Source organism: Lampetra planeri, chromosome 20, assembly GCF_965212315.1.
Source record: "Lampetra planeri chromosome 20, kcLamPlan1.2.h2, whole genome shotgun sequence".
Lineage (NCBI taxonomy): Eukaryota > Metazoa > Chordata > Hyperoartia > Petromyzontiformes > Petromyzontidae > Lampetra > Lampetra planeri.
Genome location: NC_136126.1, coordinates 6,066,975 through 6,087,371, shown reverse-complemented (window position 1 = coordinate 6,087,371; position 20,397 = coordinate 6,066,975). Strand labels below are relative to the sequence as shown.

The following is a 20,397-nucleotide window of genomic DNA, read 5'->3' as shown; positions in this document are numbered from 1 at the left end:
GGACCTTCATTTATATAAAGGATTCTTGCTGTTTGCAATGCTTCAAACGTTGAGACGGAAATAAACAAAACATCATGGGACCTCCTTTGCCAGTACCAAAATATAGTAGGGTTTTCCCCTTTTTTCTGGCAACAAAACAGGTGTTAAGATGTTAAAACACCAAACTGAAACCTTTTACAAGGAACCATGTCTGCATTAACCACAATGCTTGTGGTCAGAATGCAAAAAAACATACTCTGATAATATATGCATTGTCCTTGAAACTGATTGGTCCACACCAGAGACAGCTTTCTTTTGAGCCTCGTCTCTAATGGTGTTAGACCAGAGGACGCCAAAATGCGTCACAAATGCGTCCTCTGGTCTAACACCGTATGAGACAAGGCTCAAAAGAAAGCTGTTTCTGGTGTGGACCAATCAGTTTCAAGGACAATGCATATACAGTATTATGTGTTTTTGTTTGCATTCTTAACACAAACATTGTGGTTAATGCAGACATGATTCCTTGTAAAAGGTTTCAGTTTGGTGTTTTAACATTTCGACACCTGTTTTGTTGCCAGAAAAAAATGGTAAAACCTATTATCAAAAACAAAACAGTTGCAGGATATGCTCTTTAGCGGAGCGTGAGCTAATGAGTAGTAATGCGTCTTGTCTCTTCCGCGAATGAATCGCTCTACATTTTAAGTTGTGTAAATTACCAATTTGCCAAGCTCATCTTGGTCCTCTGTGTTTGTGTTCCGTTTATTATAGCTGCCTCAACTACAGAGTTTGCTTTGGTCTCAGCTGTGGTTGTGACCGCTGTCACTGCAGTTATGTTTGCACCACCTTCAAACTTCTCACTCCCTGTGTAAGTTAAACATATAATACAGTCCAGTATTTTGGTTATGACTGGTGATGTTTTTTTTAAATAAAATGCTTATTTTCCAAGAAAAACACTTCTCAGGATGTACCTGCTTGGGATGTTTCACCAGTTGTATAAATATATTTTTGTATTTGTAGAAGGACAATGGACTACCTGGGTAATAACATTTAAGCTCTGAAAAAAATAACGACTTTTCTATACTGCCCCTGACAAACCTCTCATTGCCCTACAGGAGAATGTCTAATGCCTGTGGTGATGGCTCCATCCTTTGCCAGATCCATCTTTATCGGGGCGGTGATGGCGCACACCTATAATCCATAGCAGGAGGCAGCAAGGGTTGGTTGTTCGGACAAAATGTTGTCGAGGTCGTTGTACCCTGGCTCGCCAGGAGAAGGCGGTGCAGCAAGTGTGGATTCATCTCCGTTTGTTTCTTCTGTATGGCGTCGATGAGTGTTGCCCCATCACACGTGTGTGGGTTTTCTCTCCCATTATGTACATCCACTCTTACACGTTCTTCAAACGTCTGAATCTATATGCGCCTTCGTGTTGCGGATCGCGCAGTGTTGTGCAATGTACTGTGTAGTTAAGTCAATTGGATAAATGTTTATTTGTTACGCGGAAAGTCTTACGCAGCCTGTTACCAAGCTACCCAGCTAGTTTGCAATAGAGATCTGTGGTGCATCAGCAAGAACAACATCATAAAAGTGATACATTAAGCTATGTAAAAACGTAATATTATTTGTATTTTCATGATATCAAATATGATCACAGGTGAATGTCTGATGTATGTGAATGCTCCTTTGCAAAATAATTTCACTAATTTCCCTTTAAGTCCTTTGTATTATAAGGCTTGCACTATCATTTTCAGTCAGGCACAATCATAGTGTAATTTGATACAATTCATTTGCAATGTATCATCAGAAAGTTATTGCTTATGATGGAGTGTCCTTTTAGAAAGGTGGGCATTTAGCAGCGTCAGGAAACAGGAGTAACATTTACAAATCTTTAAAAACTGCATACCCAGGTCAATAATTACTGGTCGAGTACGCCCGTGTTTGTATTTGGTGTGCCACTACTTGTGCTTGGCAATATGTTACATGCTAATGTCGAGGTCTGCTAGCCACGAGAGGGCTTCAGGAGAGAGTTTGTGTGGTTATGATATTCCTCCATTGAAAGAGTGCAGACTACAGGGGTTTGCAATGTGAGAAAAAAAACGAATTCGTTCCGGATTCCCTGTTGCTTGAGCCATTTTTGGGCAGATAATTCCCGGAGGAAGAACAGGTGACCGTTTCCACCGAATACTTTTGAGCCACATGGCCTTGATCCTCTGCAGTGGCTTTTGGAATAACCACACTCTTAGTTCTTTCGGTAAAGTCACCATGTAGGTAAAAAAATGAAATAAAAATTAATAAAAATAAAACGATAAAAATCACGACGTTTCGGAGGCAACACAAGTCTCCGTCATCAGGTGGGACCGTCACAGCCAGATTTGCTGCATCAAGTGAGGCAGGGATTCAAGGTGTAAGCTCTTAAGTACCAGTTAAGGGGGAGGAGAGGGGGGGGGGGAGCTTATCAAAATATTGGTAGCCAATGAATGGAACGTATCGGGAGGGGGGGGGCTAACAGAGGGACGGGGTACTCGTGGTCGTGGTCAACGACGTGTTTGTGCGCAAGTCACTGTGGATGTACATAATAGAAAAGGAACGAAAATGCCCATGTTTATACCAGTGTTGGCTGACAATAAAGAGAGTACTGTTAAACGTTAGGGATGTTAACACTCGGTAAAGTAAAATAGTGCCTGTCAGATAAGATGGTCCAAAAATGTGTAATCATCGGACAAAGACGGTCACCGCATCGCGTGGCGCTCTCAGATGCACTTCTTCGGTCGTCTGGAACGTTCTTCCTGCCGATATTAGGAAGCCACTGGAGCTATGCACTTTAAAATCTAGATTTAAAATTCATTTCTTTAGAACCGCATTTTGTGTTTAGTTTATTGTCCTTCACACGCACCTCCGATTAGCATGGTTGGCTACGTACGGTGCGAAAGAAGTTCAACATACACACATTGTCCATAGTTTTAGTTGCATGGCCACAATTGCACTGTGGGTTGTCTTTAATTTTTCATTTTTGAAGGCGATATGTGCATCGGGCTTGGTGGTGTTTTGATGCGGTTTGCCACTGCCTTTCTGCCTAGAACATGGAGCTATTTATTTATTTATTTCCATGCCATTTTATTCCACACATCTTGTACATCAAACATTACACATCAAACATTAGTCATTATAACCCTTCCATGAGCTTTACGCAGTAAAAACTCACAAAAATCCCAGGACATGTTATATACAAAAACCAAACGCGTGCAGCGCTGTGTATAATCAATAGGGGTTTGTTGGTTTTGTGTTTGTGCAGTCAGAGCAGTTCATTGTGCTCCAAAATGCACGTAAAAAATCGTCCAGATATGCAAGAGCTGTGGAGTGGATTATGCGTCTGGAATTATGTGCATGCATCGGATTAGCAGTAAGAAGATACAACTAATTGAATGTTGAATTAGTTCCCTTTTAATATATATTTTTTTAACTCGTACGATTCATTTAAAACGGCCCTGAGTCTTTTATTTCAACCCGAGGCATCTTTAACAAGGCAGAATGAGTTGGCTATTGTACAGAACAGGGCCACTAAAGTACGTTATGGATTTTTTTTTTGAAATTTCGCGCCAGTGCTGTAGAATACAAAGGGCAGTTTCATTCGGCGCTTTATAATTTCTTATGGAAGACCAAATTTAATGTTCTTTGTGCTATGGCCAGTTTTAAACATAGCATGTAATTCTAGATTTGAAGCTTTCGTGAATGCAAGGATTCATACTCTTTGGTTTTTTTCGGTAAAGTCACGTAGGTAAAAAATAAAATAAATGAAACAACTAAATTAAATCACGACGTTTCGGGCGCAACACAAGCGTCCTTCTTCAGGTGGGGGACAACGTAGCGAAAGCGCAACCAAAGAGTATAGTGTGCAATTTCAGTACATATCTCGCGTATAACTTAAACTTGTTAATACGGAAAAAAACAAATCCAATGTGCTCTTATTGGCACCAATAGATACATAACTACAATTTTTTAAGGCAATTTTTTTTTATGTGACTGTCGGTATAAATTGATGGACGAGACAGACCAGATGGGGCTGAAATAATCTGGGCATGGTGATACAATTGTGCGCTTCTACACTTGGGAGGCCAGGGTTAGTGGATCACACAGATTTGTGAAACTCTTCCACCCATCGGGCTGCAAGGTGGCCAGCGGAGATGGCAGTACATAAAAATTAACCCGTAAAAACAAAGTTTTTCACTATAAATCCTTTATATGCGTGGCGGCTAGAGTCCTCTCGTCCTCTGGCTTGAGATGGCTGCCACCTATGGGTCAGATGATTGCCTGCCACCATTAAGCAATTGGTAATTAAATATAAAAAAAATTTTCCTTTAAAGTGTAACATTTTGGAAAAAAAATTTTCACGAAAATAAATTGTCACGCACAACGAGTCTGTGTGCAACATGTCAGCTCGATTGGATCACGGGAAGTGGGTTAAAAAACGACCGAAAGATTTGCACGGTCGTAAGCGCGCAAGCAAGCAAGCAAGTGAACTTAATATAAAGGATTTAAAAATAATGTTTCTTAAATCAACCTTGAATGGGGTTTTGATTATTATGCATTCACGTTGCATGGGTTTTTTTTTTCTAGGCACTTCCATTTCCTCCCACAATGCAAATGCTCATGAACGTGATTGACCAATCACCCCATAAAATTCCGTGAGACTCGGTGAGGCTTTCCTGGCATAAAGGCTTTATTAACTATTATTATAATCAAACGTATTGCATTGCAGGATTGTGAGACATGGCAGCTGCATGGGGATTCCTTCAATCAGCAGTGGATTGACCATGGCCGATGATGATCATTATTAAATAAGAAAAAGGACATAAGATGAGCACCTTGGAGGGGGGGAGACACCACTGATTGGTAAATAGAAAAAAAACTGGTTATTCAAGAAATGCGAGCACATACGTGTGTGTGTGTGCGTGGAAACATTCTCATCACCGCTGTCGACAGGAGAGTGAAGCTGTTAAGCGGGTAACTCATGATGCAGTCATGTAGGTTGGGGTGTCGACACTTTAGCTGTCAAAAATACACGGTTTTAATTGCGAGCTTTCCACCTGTTTGGGGGAGAACGTGTGTGATGTGTGTGTGTGTGGCGAGTACGTTTTACCGATGTACAACATTGTCAAGAAATGTTGCTTGCTTTAACAAATTCCGGTTTGCTGAAAAAAATGTAACTTGGCATATCTTCCCACGTGGCAATTTGATTTGATTGGCTCTGCCTGGTGGTGGAGGGTTATAGTACAAACAATACTTCAGATCTTCTTGATCTCACCCAAAAGAAACAAATCTTGAATAATGTTGGTTGTATTCTTTGGGTCTTTCGGTAAAGTCACGTAGATTGGTTCAAAGAAAATAACAAAAAACTACGACGTTTCGATCGCAACACAAGCGTTCGTCATCCTTCCTGATCTACGTGACTTTACCGAAAGACCCAAAGAATATGAATTCCTGCAGTCACGAAAGCTTTAAGTCGAGATTTAATGTTGGTCGTGAATAAGCCCTAATATGAAAATTCTACCTAATCGTGTCTGCTGTAGCAGGCGTAGCTAATAAATCATCAAGCTCTCAAGGCTCTGTGGTGTGTTGAATATATATTAAAATATGCGTGCTGGTTTGATCATGTGTGAAGTATCTATTCATAAGGAATGCACGTGCGTGGTTTATTGCCCATTGTAGTAGTCGGTGTGTCTAATGAGTCACTTCCCCACTGACTACCACGGATTGTCACGACTCAAGGTCACAAGTCAAGTTAAGTTATCGGGGTTAAATTTCGATTTAAAGCTTTCGTGACTGCAGGGATTCATCTTCTTGGTTCTTTCGGTAAAGTCACGTAGAAGGGAAATAATAACTTTACCGAAAGAACCAAGAAGAGTTATCGGGGTTGTTTATTTTTCCACCTTATTTATATTGTTTAGCATTTTTAGTATAACTTTCATAGTGTTTAGTTTGCGGCCTTGAGCCCAAATCTAATACGGACGTATAATTTGCATATAGTTAGATTTTTTTAATGGGAAATTGAGTCTGGCGCGCACGAATCGGCGACCGTATTAGTGTAAATGCGATTTTTGATCGATGAATTGACGTGCTTCATGTTATGCTTGTTCCTCTGAGTACTACGGTGGCGAGATGTTAACTACCTCATCTGGTATGCAGGAGGTCGTGGGTTCGATCCCATTCTCGACCCTGACACCTGCTATATATTTGGAGTTTGCATGTTCTCCCCGTGGTCGTGTGGCTTTTTCTCCGCGTTTGTCCCTCCCACATTTTATAATCATGCATTTAGATGATTTGGCTGCTATGAATTTCCACGTAAGCCACTTCGTTGAGCTATCATTTGTGGCCAGGTCACTTCTGAAAGAGAGCTGTATAGCTCGGTGGGCTTTACCTGGTTAAAAAACAAATAGAACTTAAATGACAGGTGAGGTCGAAGGTTGGGATTACAATAAAGCGTTACATGACAGTGGAGCGGCACAGAACGTGAACAGGAAACGATTGAACTAAATAAAATAAACAAAAGCCATCGCTCAGAACTATTCTACAACGGCGAGCAGCTTGACGAAGCGCGGTATGCGCAGAACGGCATCATCTGACGCTGTGATCGCGACCGGCGTCAATTAGCGCATGCGGAAATCTGCACGCCAAAGGGGTCCGATGTTTCCCCTCGTTTGCATATAACTTCCATGAGTTTTACAACTAATCTCTTAAATCTTGACTTCAAGCTTTCGTGACTGCAGGAATTCATAATCTTGGGTCTTTCGGTAAAGTCACGTAGATAGGTTCAAAGAAAATAAAAATAACAAAAAAATAATCTTTTCTCGAACGCTTATGATTATTTGCGTGTACCATGACTGTAAGAATAGATTTTAATGTATGCAACCATACATCGTTATTTGCCTTTTTCTAGTTGTATGGATACACTCGCACCTGCCATAGGAATATGGAATTTTCTAAAAAGGGCTCAAGGTTGTAAACAGCACATGAGCACTGTCTCAATGCAAATTTGAGCCAATAAAATATCTCTAACTTAAAAAAATACAGCCGTGTATTGTGACTTTTTAAGTGGGTGCTGTTTTTTTATATTGGCTGTTCTAATGACTTTCTTGCTCCATCATATGAATGCTGAATTTCCACCACCGATTCAGCGCTGTGAGCAAGGGATGAGCGCTGCCTCGTACTTATGTAGGTTGGAAACACTTTAACATCTGAACGTTTGTTATTTAATTATTGACATTATACATGACGAAATATTTGACTTGGATGCCTGGTGACCCATGCGTGTGACCACAATAACCCGGAAAGTGGCTGATCTGGTCAGATCTCGGAAGCTTAGCTGGCTTGAGCCTGGATAGTGCTTGGATGGATCAGCACCATAATTCATAACAGGTGTTATTGGCTTTGGGGCTACATGATGGGCGGTAGAGAGCGGTGCAGCAAAATCCATTTGTTGCACTCTACTTCCTTGCTCTCCCGTGTGTAATCTTCCCGCCTTCATCGACGTGCGTGGGAAATTATGGTCAAAACAACCTCCACGACCCACACGGCAGGGGGGGAGGACTTCATCCAGCAGTGGAATGACAAGCGTATGTTCATGACCTACACAAGTAAAAGGACCACTGGACTTTTGTTTATAGGAGTGGGGAATTTAAAGCCATCATACAGGATTTTTTTGGGTTAGATCGCGTAAATATATAAATACGTCATTAAAACCTACCACCACCCGACACAGCCAATTAGTAAGGTTTGTCACGTAAATAGAAAATGCCAATTCGTTCCTAGTACAGCACACCGGTCTGTTGGAGAGTAAAGCCAAAACATTTATAACTGGCATTTTACCCGTCCAAGGACGGCTGTATTGCAATAAATCTGAAGCGAAAAGTAGACCATGATGTGATGTTCATTGCATTAATGCGCGTGCAATTGCAAAAAACAACAACCAGCATTCGCCACTAAGTGGTGGTGACGTCACCATGACGCTTGTGCCAGGCTAGGTGCACGTCGAGGCCATGTAAAGTGTCGAACGCCCACTGGCAGGAGCTCACGGGGCAGACCCAGGTGCCACGGGTCGACTGACTGAGATGACCGGCCGAGGCACCATCTGTGCCCCCTACTGTGCCAACTTGCTATGCTTTAGCCACCCGGCGCTCCGCTCATTGTTGTGAGCATCGCTCCTCTGCCCTCCGTTGTTGTTGGAGGGCGACTGCCTCCAACTGCCCAGTAGTGTCCTTCACGAGTCTGCTCCACAGAGGCCGATCTTGACACCGCTGGTACCAGTCATGGGCAAGTCCACTCAGCTCCACATCCTCCTGTAACACATCACTCCATCTCTTTTCTAGCCCGTGCCGCGCCCGTTTAGCCCCCTCTATCCGGCCGAACAAAAGCTGTTTAGGCATGCGGTGGCTGGGCATGCGGGCTACAGGACCCAGCCAACGCAGCCTTGCCTGCCGGAGGAGCTCACCGATGGGACTTGGTCCAGATCTTTCAAAGATTTGTGAGCTCCTCACACAATCCAGCCTGGGTAAACCCAGGATGGATTGTAGGCAGGCCAGCCTAAATGTTTCTAACTAGTGAAGATGTTCCATTAGGGGGGGTCCACGTTTCTCAAGCGTAGAGAAGGGAGGGAATGACCGTGGCTGAGAAGACCTGTAGCTTCGTGTGGAGCAACAGACCAGGTAGCTTCCACACAGCGTTATGCAACCGATGAAAAGATAATGCCACTTGACTAATTCGGAGTGAGACCTCTGCCGTCAAACCGGAGCCAGTCATGAGCACACTACCCAGGTATGGAAAACTCTCCACTCTCTCCACAACTGCCCCATCACCAATTGGGAGTTGTGGGGGTGGAGTGTCCGATGGTACAAAATACCCAGGACTGGTGCTGAGTTTTGGTGGGGCTGATGCTAAGGCCCCACCTCTTAGTGGCACGCTCCAGGTTCAGCAGCAGCGCCTCCAACTCCTACTCTGAGTGAGCGGTAATTACCAGATCATCGGTATACATAACGTGGTTGACCAATAGGGAGCCATCCCTTGACCGCACCCGGGCATCGATCAGCCTCCCATTGTATCTGTACCAGATGGAAATTCCTCTGGTGCAGCCATCAAAGGCTTCACGAACTACATGGTCTAAAAATATGTTAAATAATGTGGGAGCCAGTGGACATCCCTGTCGCACCCCAAGGTGAACAAGGAATGGCTCCGACTCCCGGCCACGTAGTTTTACCCAGGCCCGCTCTCCATCATGAAGGTCCTTAATTAACGTGAGCAGAGGGTCAGGGACTCCGAAAGCACGAAGAATAACCCAGAGTCATATTCTTAGGTTTTTTCGGTAAAGTCACGTAGGTAAAACATCAAAATTAATGAAAATAAAATAAAACAAAAATCACGACGTTTCGGAGGCAACACAAGTCTCCGTCATCAGGTGGGACCGTCACAGCCGAATTAGCTGCATCAAGTGCATCAAGTGCAGCTAATTCGGCTGTGACGGTCCCACCTGATGACGGAGACTTGTGTTGCCTCCGAAACGTCGTGATTTTTGTTTTATTTTATTTTCATTAATTTTGATGTTTTACCTACGTGACTTTACCGAAAAAACCTAAGAATATGATTCCTTGCAGTCACGAAAGCTTCAAATCTAGAATTAATAACCCAGAGCCCAGGCCTAATAGGTGTAGTGCTGCAGGTAACTTTTTTGATGAAGTTAAATAGTGATTTGTGTTCGTGGGCCTTTGAGGCAGACTCCATCTTCTCAGCAACCCGTGACCACCACCCATCTTTGCAGCTTCTCACGGCTCTCCGAACCTCCGAGTGAAGGCTGCGGTAAGCCTCCTCATTCTATGACATGGGATGCTGTAGACGATGAGAGTGGGCCTGTCGTTTTTTCTCAACCAGCCTGAAGACCTCTGTCAGCCAGGGTGTCTGGGGAGGTCTGGACTGTGTACCCAAGCAGCATTTGCAGCTGCATAGGCCACAGTCCTAAACCTCGCCCATTTCTGCTCGACATCTGGAGGAGTGGGGGACGATGCCAACCCCAGCTGCAAGCGATGATTAAATTATCGCTTGCAACTTTCATCAGCTAGCTGAGACCAAGGCCACCTTGGGTTTGAATGGGGCACTGGGTGTACACCCACCACCGGAGTGGAAGAATGGCAGGCACATATTACAGATGACAAGTCGATGGTCAGTGGGCAGATCAGCTCCACGGTAGTTACTGGTGTCAAGGACATGGGCCCGCAGCCACTGTTCCATCACTACGTAGTCTAGCAGATGTTCTTGCTTGGACCCGGCATGCATCCATGATCTTGTGTGGATGCGCCGATGTCGGAACAGCATGTTGGTATTTACAAGCCCATGAGTTGCACAAAAATCTAGCAGCCTCCCTACCGTTGTTGTTGAGCTGATCTGGCCCATGCCTTCCAATCATTCCAGACCAGGTGACGGCATCATGACCAATTCGGGCATTGAAGTCGCCCAACAGCATTACTATCCCTGTGACAGGAGGTCATAGAAGCCATCTGACTCATCGGCCTTGCCTGCATCCCTCCACGGATGTTCGTCTTTGGTGGGGTCATAAGTAACCACGACCACCACTCCTCGCCTCCGGTAGATGGGAAGGTGAGCCCAAAGTAGTCTGGGGCTTACCGCTTCCCATACCTCACTGCCACGCTCCCACGCCCCCTTCATTCTTTTGTTCAGAAGAAGAGCCACTCCCTTTTGTTTGGTAGTCTCCTGCCCCGAGTAGAGAACTGTCCACCCCTGACCGGACCTCCTAAATACCACAGAGATCCAGGCGATACCGGTCCAGCTCCCAACAGATGAGTGGCAGCCTCTCCTCCGCAGTGACCATTCGAACATTCCAAGTGGCCATTCGAAGTGGCTTTTTGTTGTTTCTGGAGGAGCCCCGAGGGTAAAGATTCAATCTCCTGGCTCCGCCAAATGGGGTTTGACCAGGAGACGTCATAGACACAGGTCCCCCCGGGGTTTCCGGCACAAGCTTATTAATTAGATATTTTATACGTGGTTTTGTGGTAATTAATTGAAGGTGGAGGGGTTACCAGCACCTCGCACCCGTCCAGAGCCCCCATTTGGCCGCTGTGGTGATTACAAACGGCCACCACAGCATTGCCGTCCGGCTCCACGAGGAGGTAGGGGGTTGTTTTTGCTGCACAATTTCTAAGGGCGCGGTGACAGAGACCTATTGTTCATCATGACGTCCTTTTTACTTTGATGTCTCAATAGCGTTACGGAGATCACGTGATGTCAGGGTCCTGCCTTTGTAATGAGGGTTGTAAGTTGACGTCGAGGAGGGGGGAGGAGGCGCCTCGGCCCCCCATGTGGAGTGACGTCAGCCGCTAATTATTATGAATGGGGGGGGGGGGGTGTCGATTTGAAGGACGTCACCTGTTAATGATTATTAATGAGGGGGGCTGTTCGATGTGGAGTTGCGTTACCTGCTCATGATTATTAAGGAGGGTGCTCATGTGGAGTGACGTCACATGCTCATGATTATTAGTGAGGGGGGGTCCATGTGGAGCACGTAACCTGTTCATGAATATTAATGAGGGGGGCTGGTCGATGTGGAGTGACGTCACGAGCGTTAAGGACATACATTCTTGGGTGATTATCGTAGGTATAGATTGCGAATCGGCACGTTCTGTTTTTCTGACAAACCTTACTAATTGGCTATGTCGGGTGGTCGAGGGTTTCACGACACATTTATACATTTACGCGATATAACCCAAAAAACCCTGCTATGGGTGATATTGGTCGCGAAAGTCTACGTGTTACACTGAATGTAAAGCCCTCTGTGGCTCGCTCCATATGGATGCCACGACGACTACTCAATGTTCATCACTCTGGCTCCCAGAGCGCCCTCTGCTGTGTTAGCTGGGGGGTGTTTGGCCTTTATTGGTCTGAGCTAAGTTTTAATATTCTGTTATGATGGGGTTTCTTGTCATTTATACATTTGACTATTGGCGAGGATTGCCGCGAAATCGTTTCTCGTGCTACGATAACACATTTTACAGTTTGACGATTATCGCAATATCAGTTTTCCATCACATTTGTATTGAAGCGTTTTGGGCTTCACTGTACCTCATCTAGGGGGTGAGGGAGAAGCGTCGTCCAGTGAGGTGTACTTCTTTAACATCTCGCCACAGTGGCCAGGAGATGTTAACTACCTCGCCTGGTATACAGGAGGTCGTGGGTTCGACCGCGACCCTGACGCCTGTATATTTGGTGTTTGCATATTGGCCGTGGTCGCGTGGATTTTTCTCTGGGTCCTTTTGGATTTTCCCTCCACATTTACGATCAACATGTGTTTAGATTATTTAGCTGGTATACATTTTCACATGATGATAAGCCACTTCGTTGGGCTAACATTTGTGGCCAGGTCGCTTCTGAAAAAGAGCTATACATAGCTCAGTGGGTCTTACCTGGTAAACTAAAATTAGTTTATAGTTAGTTGTCGTATCATGCCTCGAGTTTCTTGGCTGTCTGCTGGTTGGGCTCCTGTCCACCCTAACAGTAACTGTTGTTGGTGACTGCTGCAGGCAGTTGCCACCGAAACTAGCTGGGTAACTGGCTAAACGCAATTTTCCGCGTCACAAACATTGAATTGCAATGACGGAAGGAGCTCGAAAATGAACACTGTTCATTTTTAAATGTTTAAGCATTTTAATTTGTATTCAAATTAATGTGATTATTTTGCCATAATATTCTGCAGATCTGAGAGAATATAAAAAAAAATCACCAATACATTAACTTGGCATATTATTACATAAAAGCATCTTAATTTTGTTTTACTTTATTGTGTTTTATTTTTATTATTTTATTATTTCCCTTCTACGTGACTTTACCAAAAGAACCAACAAGATGAATCCCTGCAGCCGCGAAAGCTTTAAATCTAAGTTTACGTAAAAGCAGATTACTTTTAGTTCTCCAAGTGCAGGATTGCGAGAAGAGTGTGAACATGACAGCTATCTTATTATTCTTGTTGCAGAGCAACGGCATCTATACGAGTGTGTGTATTTATATATGTCGACATTTGACCAATGACAATCACGATGTAATGCTGTGTGGCATAACGTATGAAAACATTATTGTTGGATCTCTCCATACGATATAACGTCGCATCACCATATTACACAACTCTCATCTGAGTGGACGCAAGTTTAACCCTGTTACCGTTTGCTTTTGGGCCTGCGATCGACATTACTTATACACATTAATGTTGACGAGCTTTGTTGAACTGCATAAGATTTACTTTTTATTCTTTGACACAAACTCCATTTCCAGTGAAGTGAGTTTTCTCATTTGGCACTTGCAGCAATGAATAAAATGACTTGCAGTTGTAAGACTATGAGAGTTGGGCTATTTCACTATACAAGTAATTGATTACCAACTATCGTTTTTATTTGTCGACAAATCGAATAACCTCTCATCTCGTGTGTGCCGCTGGACGGGAGGTAATAAGCGGGACTTGGTGACGCCATCGGCATCATCAGCTGCGTCATGCGGGGGGGGGGGCGCAGCTTGTCGGGATGTGGGAGTGCCTGCAGGTTTTATTGGGTTACCGAGTACCCGTCTATAAAAAACCTCGTTTGGGTTTAAAACAATACAAACGAGATTGTCCTAATGAAAGGAAAACCAACGGATTATTGACCAGAATCGGTGCGCCAAATTACGGCAGGGGTGAATCATGACGCGCCTTCCGAGGCAGAAACAACAACATTAAGAGAGCTCCGCGTGCCCCAAGTGCCCACGCTAGAGGGCGCCGTTTGCTTAAAGTGTAAAGTGATTTTTGCTGACTTGGGCCCACAAACTCCTGCAGATTAATTAAATAGCCCCTGTGCTCCAATATGTGAAACTAATTGTACACGATGTGCTTTACACGAGTTGACTTTTTCTTATTTACATTAACAATGTAACGTGTTTTTTCTTCTTGGGGACTTGGTTGGTTACGAGACCTTTTTTAAATTAAAGTGTGCCTTATTGACAAATAGAGCATGCAATATTAATGGCAAAAGTGTTCCACAATTATTTCAACACACTCTTATTTATGATCGGTGCTGGCCATGTGCTAAGTAAATAAAACAGCTGTAACATAAATCTAAGCATTGCTGCAATTCCCTGGTAGCTTTGCTAACTGTTTTTAAAACACCGACTTGCCAACCAGATATAATGGTTGATGAAAAGTCAGCCACACGATAACCTCCCCTAAGGTCTTCGTTTTTTTTCCATCAATGCCCATGTGCACTTGGCTATTCCTGTTAAATGTTCGCAGCATTTCGTTAGTTGTTCTTTTGAGAACCTGCCAATGTCATGAAACTGTCGGCCACTACCAATCCTGCATTGTGTTTAAAGGTCACTCAAGCTGACCCGGGATGCTCTAGGGAGCTATGAATAATGCGGAATGCTAGAGAAACTTGCACACATGTACATTTTATATCGCAGTACTTTTACGGTTCTATATTTAGATAATTCTACTCGGTTTATTTCTACTTAAAAATGCAGATTTGTTTTGGGATCTGCTGATAGTGTCCACATAACACTGCCTTTGCATGTGTGCTTTAAATGCGTTTAAATGCTATTTTTCATTCATCCGCATTTCTTGGCCCAAATAAAACATGCAAATTGGAAGAGCAGAACCTGCTACCCCAACATGTGCACACTGAACTCCAAAGCCCAATGTCTAAGTGAACAGGTTTAAACACGCAGAACATATCCATCTTAATGAGTGTGCGCGTGAAGACAAAGGAATTTAGGTCGTGACAGGCAATGATTAAATCACCCGCAATATGCCCCATCCTGTCAGACCTCAAGCTAAGCAGGATTTGCCTGGGCCATGGATGGGTGACCACCATGCACAAACAAATAAGGGGGTATAGGCATTGTGGGTAGTAGAGGGCACTGCAGCAAATTCCATATTTTTTCTAGATTTCCCCACCTTCACCAACCTGCATTGACCAGCGTGGTGAAGTATGGTTAAACAATCCACATGACCAACATAGCTTGAAGGGAGCCCTTCTCCCATTGGTGGATTGAGAATGGCTGACATTTGTTGTGCTTTTACCAAGTTGTTGACTCATGCATTCGTATTCACTGCAGAACACTGCAGCATGCCACATGTTCCTGAATTACCATACAAACGGCATTTGAGGTTGATTATTTGCTTTAATATAATGTTTCAATGTCATGTCCGTAGCCTTTTCAGTTTCCTGCCGAAATTCTGGCGTCTTATAGCCTGGCACCAAATGGGTTTTCCTGCATATCCGAACAATCATCATCGGCAATTACATATTCACATCGGCGATGCGACATTCCTCCTAGGACGCTACATCACCATCAGCAGTGCAAGATACTCTGAACTTTTTTTTCCACCATGATCCTTTTTTTACTTTTTCCATAAAGCATCTTGCCATGTGGTTGTATCCAGAGGCTATATAACCACCTGATTTTAAAGGCAAACGTTTCTCCATGCCGCAGTTCTTCAAACCTGGCTGTATAAATGGTTATTTCAAAAGTTTGGTTGCATTCCCAAGAGATACGAATAAGTGGGATAGTTGGGACAGAGGGGCATGACGTCGATTGGGCGAGTGTGGAGGCCCTCATCCGGTAGGGGATTGGTCATGGCTGATGACGAGGTGAGTGTGAGCCTGGGAGAATCGTATACAACAAAAGGCACACCAAATAAAACGTTTTATAATTTGTCTCTTTAAAAAAAAACCTGTGTTTATGTCAGATGTTATAATATAACAGCGGATGCTATCAACATTGATGAATGGAACACGATCCTTCGGGCAGGCAAACCTAACTGTTTTCAGCCAAGGAAAGTAAAGCAAATACCATGTCATTGTTATTATAAGCATTCTCATGACATCCTTGACAGTAAAGGTACTGAATGTTCCATGCCATTTAATGGAATTACCAGCATTGTATTTAATAGCCTGGCTAGATTTCCTCCAAGCCGTTTTCCGAGTTCCGTGCGATTGAAGACAACGATAGAATGTATTCATTGTATGGTCTGTGGGCCAATATGTATACATACCTAAGTGATTGAGGAAAGGTTTAAAGTGATTATTTTTCCTATCCGTAAATGCAGTTAACTTCAATCGCTATTGTGACATTTAAAATGCAGCTGCCGCTACGTTGTCTGCTTCCGTAATAGAACTGTGAAAGGATTTTGATGTCTTGTATTGAATGGTCAATGTCTATTACCATCCAGTGTACCCTGGTATTTAATTATATGTAATAAAACCATGAAGCATTCTAAAGTTGCTTTCAATTTCATGTCCTAAACTATTATTGGTATTAGGTCTTATGAGCTAACTCATTGGATACAAAATATTTTAGTGGTAACATTTCACAATTAAACACGAGTGAGTTCGTATACAATTCCTATTTCCATAGTTATTATCTGCATAATTATGTTTATTAATTTTTGGTTTGAGTTTGTTCTTGTTAGATTGTATTTACTTCAAAGAATAAACTTGGCAATCGCATGAATATGACCATAATTGCATAAATTAGTCGTATAATGACTTAAGTCAAATAAATACTGCATACACACGTAGCGCGATTTTTCTGCACAAACAAAAATGCTAAAGCAACCATTTATGCTGTAAATATTATTTTAAAAAATAATGAAGAAGGACCTTTCGGACTAACACAGTGATTCACATTGGCATGCACAGTTTACTTTACGTTTCCAAATTTAAATACTCGTGGCCATTCTACTGACAAAATAGCAAGTGGACCTCCACTGTCAACTTTACTAAGCATTTTTTTTCTGCTGCAGCTGCCATCATAACAACCACTTCTTACAGTACAATCTGCTGGAGCTTCTGTGTGTACCGAAGTTCACATTTGAAGTGCTGCCATTGTCAATTATTTTTCTTCCATCAGCAAACCACATTCTTGTAAAATGGAACTGCAATATCGTCTGTGTAACTATTGTGTGTGTGTGTGGATTTGGGAGTGGTAGTGTCATGGTTAGTGAGCTGCGCGACGAACCCATTGACCGAGTTCAGTTTCCGCCTACGGCCACCAAAACCAGTGACAATTATCTGAACCAGTCTTAGGGCTCCCCTAGGTCGACTCGGCATCAAATGAGTAACCTGGTGCGGTGTGTAAACATCGCCACTGGGGAGACAAAAACGGACGGGCGTGGTGCTGGCCACCCACCCCCTCGTGTGCCGTGCCGGGCCTCATAGGTGCTAAGTAAAAGCACTTGCGCCGAAAGTCTGTTAAGGCTATAGGGGGATCTTTTGTCTTTGTGTGTGCACGTGGATTCCCGAGTCCCTTTGGAACGAGCCCATGCGCTGGTGCGTGTATCTGACGTTCGCGGCACGTGACGGTCTTCCCGCTGCAGGACGTGTGCGGCGGAGAGCCCGGCACTCGGGCGAGCGGCTTCGGCGCACGCCGCTGGGCCCATGGAGGAAGGGAACGGGCAAGCGTCCAACTTCACCCTCACGGCGGCCACACCTGAGGTGAGGCCGCACTTCAAGTGCTCGGACGGCTTCTGAAAACCACGGACCTCTACAAACCCCCGTTTAGTCGATGAACCCAGAGCAGGCAATTTCCCCTATTGGCGTCGTGTAAAGGTGGCATATATTTTTGTGTATTCTTAGGTTTTTTTCGGTAAAGTCACGTAGATAAAAAATGAAAATTAATAAAAGTAAAATTAAAATAAAATATGATTTTATTTTTATTATACTTTTATTAATTTGAATTTTTTATCTACGTGACTTAATACAAGTAAAATAAAAAATGATTTTATTTTTATTTTACTTTTATTAATTTTTTTTTATCTACGTGACTTTACCGAAAAAACCTAAGAATATGAATCCTTGCAGTCACGAAAGCTTCAAATCTAGAATATATTTTAGTGGTTCCAATGTCTTTACGTGGCCAATGACAGCGAATTATGTGATAACTCTTTGAAGTGAGTGGGTTATCAAATTATTAACTCTTATCAGTCGTATACATACATCGGTACGAACTAAAGTTTCACTACCTTCGACGATATAAATTTTTGCTCTGGCAAATTGGTCTTGTGACAAAGCAGGTATTTTGGAAGTAAAGGTTTTGGGGTGTCTTGATGTCAGCCCAGCGCAATACCAATGACACAATTATATTAAATGGCAAACTACAGTTTACCTGGCAGAGTTATTGTCCACCTGTAACTACCTCTGGTGGACAAAGGCTTTCTCGAGTTTTTTTCTTCTTCATCTTTTCCTTCCTTTACCAAGTTAAGTTCTCATCCAGTAGTGGTCACCGCCAACTCTTACGATTCCATCTCTTCCACTGCCTCCCTCTGCCCCGCCCCCTTTTGCCTGCTCTCTCCATGTCCTGGAGCGGTGGGCGTCAATCAGGACTTGTGCCAACCAGTCGGTTGCAATGGGCCGCACGCAACTTGTGCTCGAGGACCCATGAAAGGGCCGGCGTACTCCATTGGTCACTGCAAGCATCTTAGTCTCACCAATCGGGTACTAGAGGGGAACATTTTTTTTTCCGACCTGGCAATGCTGCGTTTTTAATGTTAGCACACTCATTCGCTGCTGTCCCCTGCATCTAACACAGACACGCACACCTTCGATTGACTGAGGTGTGTGTGTGTGTCAATGTGTGGTCCCTTGCCCAAGGGATTTGAAAGGTCTATTCTGCACCACGGAAGGAAAAAAGTTCACCACGCCTGGCATGAATAATTGTCAAAACCTTTAAAACAATTGACTTACGTTTAAATGCAGTTTTTTTAATTAATAGAATGTATTATTCCCACATCTGGAACTTAACGTTTACTGTAGGCTTGCCACGTGTGTGTTCTTTAATTGCTCCCAGTATCCTATTGCTGTGGACACTTTCCATGCACACGTGCGTTTGGAGCTCTCCGCAGCTCTCTCCACTCGAGGAGCAATAAGTGCTGGGATCCCATGACCTGCTGTGACGTTGCATCAGCAGCGGTCATCTGCCAAACAGGCCCGCCAGTGGCCAAAGAAACAGATGGGATTAAATAGCTGCTGCAGTGCGTGCGAGGGCTGCTTGCATCTTTCCGACAAGTAGAAATACGAGCAAATTAATTACTCTGCACCTTTTGCTTCAAAGGCCTCTCGTTATGTTGGAAATCGGCTATGTCCACATGTTTCGCTTTGCCTGGTGTAATGCAAATGTTCAGTATTTTGGGGTGTGTATAAGGGTTAGTTTTTGGGTTAAAACATACAATACAGTTTACGTTTATCTAGCGCCAAGATGTAACTGCATGTGTCTCCAGACGCTTTGCAAAGAAAAAACAAAAAAGGCATGCTATCACATTTAGTGTCATTGTTTTGGGTAACATCTGTGAAACATCAAGTCATATTTAGAGCTGTGAGCGTAGAGGTTTTCTTGAGCAGATCCCTTGCATATGTCTATTCCCGCACTTTACTGCCCTGTTAAACAAACGTAGTTTGTCGTTTTGTTTAACACGGTAAGTATAAACGGATACTGTAATAAATGAAATATGGGCTAACACGAGCACAAGTGGCACTTTACACTTGAACATGCTTTGCACGTGTGTGTTTTTATGACAGGGATTAAAATTTTTAAATCTGTCGATGATTTAAGTTGTTTCTTAATTTGGTTACTTTAGTGTCAAATTATTTTCTCTGAGATGCTTTAATACAAAGCAGTTACAACGAATGGTCTCAGTGGTAATGATTTAATGATAATTATTATTAAATGCGCTGGCCTTAAATTAGATTATTTCCATTTTACATCACGGTTGTATGGAAGTTACTTCAGCAAACCACTTTAACATAAATAGTATCTGCTTTCCTAAAGCTTTTTTTCCAAAATTATTTTAAAGTGAATTCTGCTTAAGTTCAATGTATGCTTTGAAATAAAAAAAATGTGGTCATGGCATTTGAAAAGAAAGCTTTATGTACATTTCAACAGAAGCCTTCAAACTCTGCTGGTCCTTTTTAATAAAGCAATACAAACAACCGACGTGATTTTGAATAAACTCCCATGTGCTCGAATTCTATGCTAGCACACATGAAATGCTGTCAGTGTTGGTTTAAAACACTGTGCTTTATTGATATTGTATGTGTACGGTAACAGGAAAGTGATTGGTTCTTGAAATAAAGGAAACTGTAACCTTCAATAGACTTTTTGTAAGGTACAAAATTAACCTTTTTAAACCTTTCAACTTTCGGTTATTTTCCATGTCCGTAAATGAAATTCAAAACTTATAAACGTTATTTCAAAATTCGCAACCTACTTATAAAATGCTACCTCATACCTGTAATATTGCTCCGAATTTTCACGTTAACTTTGTGTTGAAATTAAATTGTAAAGACTTGAATCGTCACCTTCGTGATCATCGCCGTGATCACGGATCACGGCGATGATGAAGGCCGC

At 43.1% G+C, this 20,397-nt stretch overlaps 1 protein-coding gene across 4 annotated transcripts in view; it reads left to right on the top strand.

The window, feature by feature from the left end:
- LOC144724351 (ras-specific guanine nucleotide-releasing factor RalGPS2-like) overlaps positions 1-20,397 on the top strand; it is a 194,572-nt gene that overhangs the window by 28,709 nt on the left and 145,466 nt on the right. For all 4 annotated transcript variants that reach the window (XM_078603410.1, XM_078603413.1, XM_078603409.1 and 1 more), the window contains exon 3: positions 17,372-17,489. In XM_078603410.1, coding sequence (XP_078459536.1) covers positions 17,372-17,489 — 118 coding nt within the window. The remainder of the gene's footprint in view (positions 1-17,371; positions 17,490-20,397) is intronic.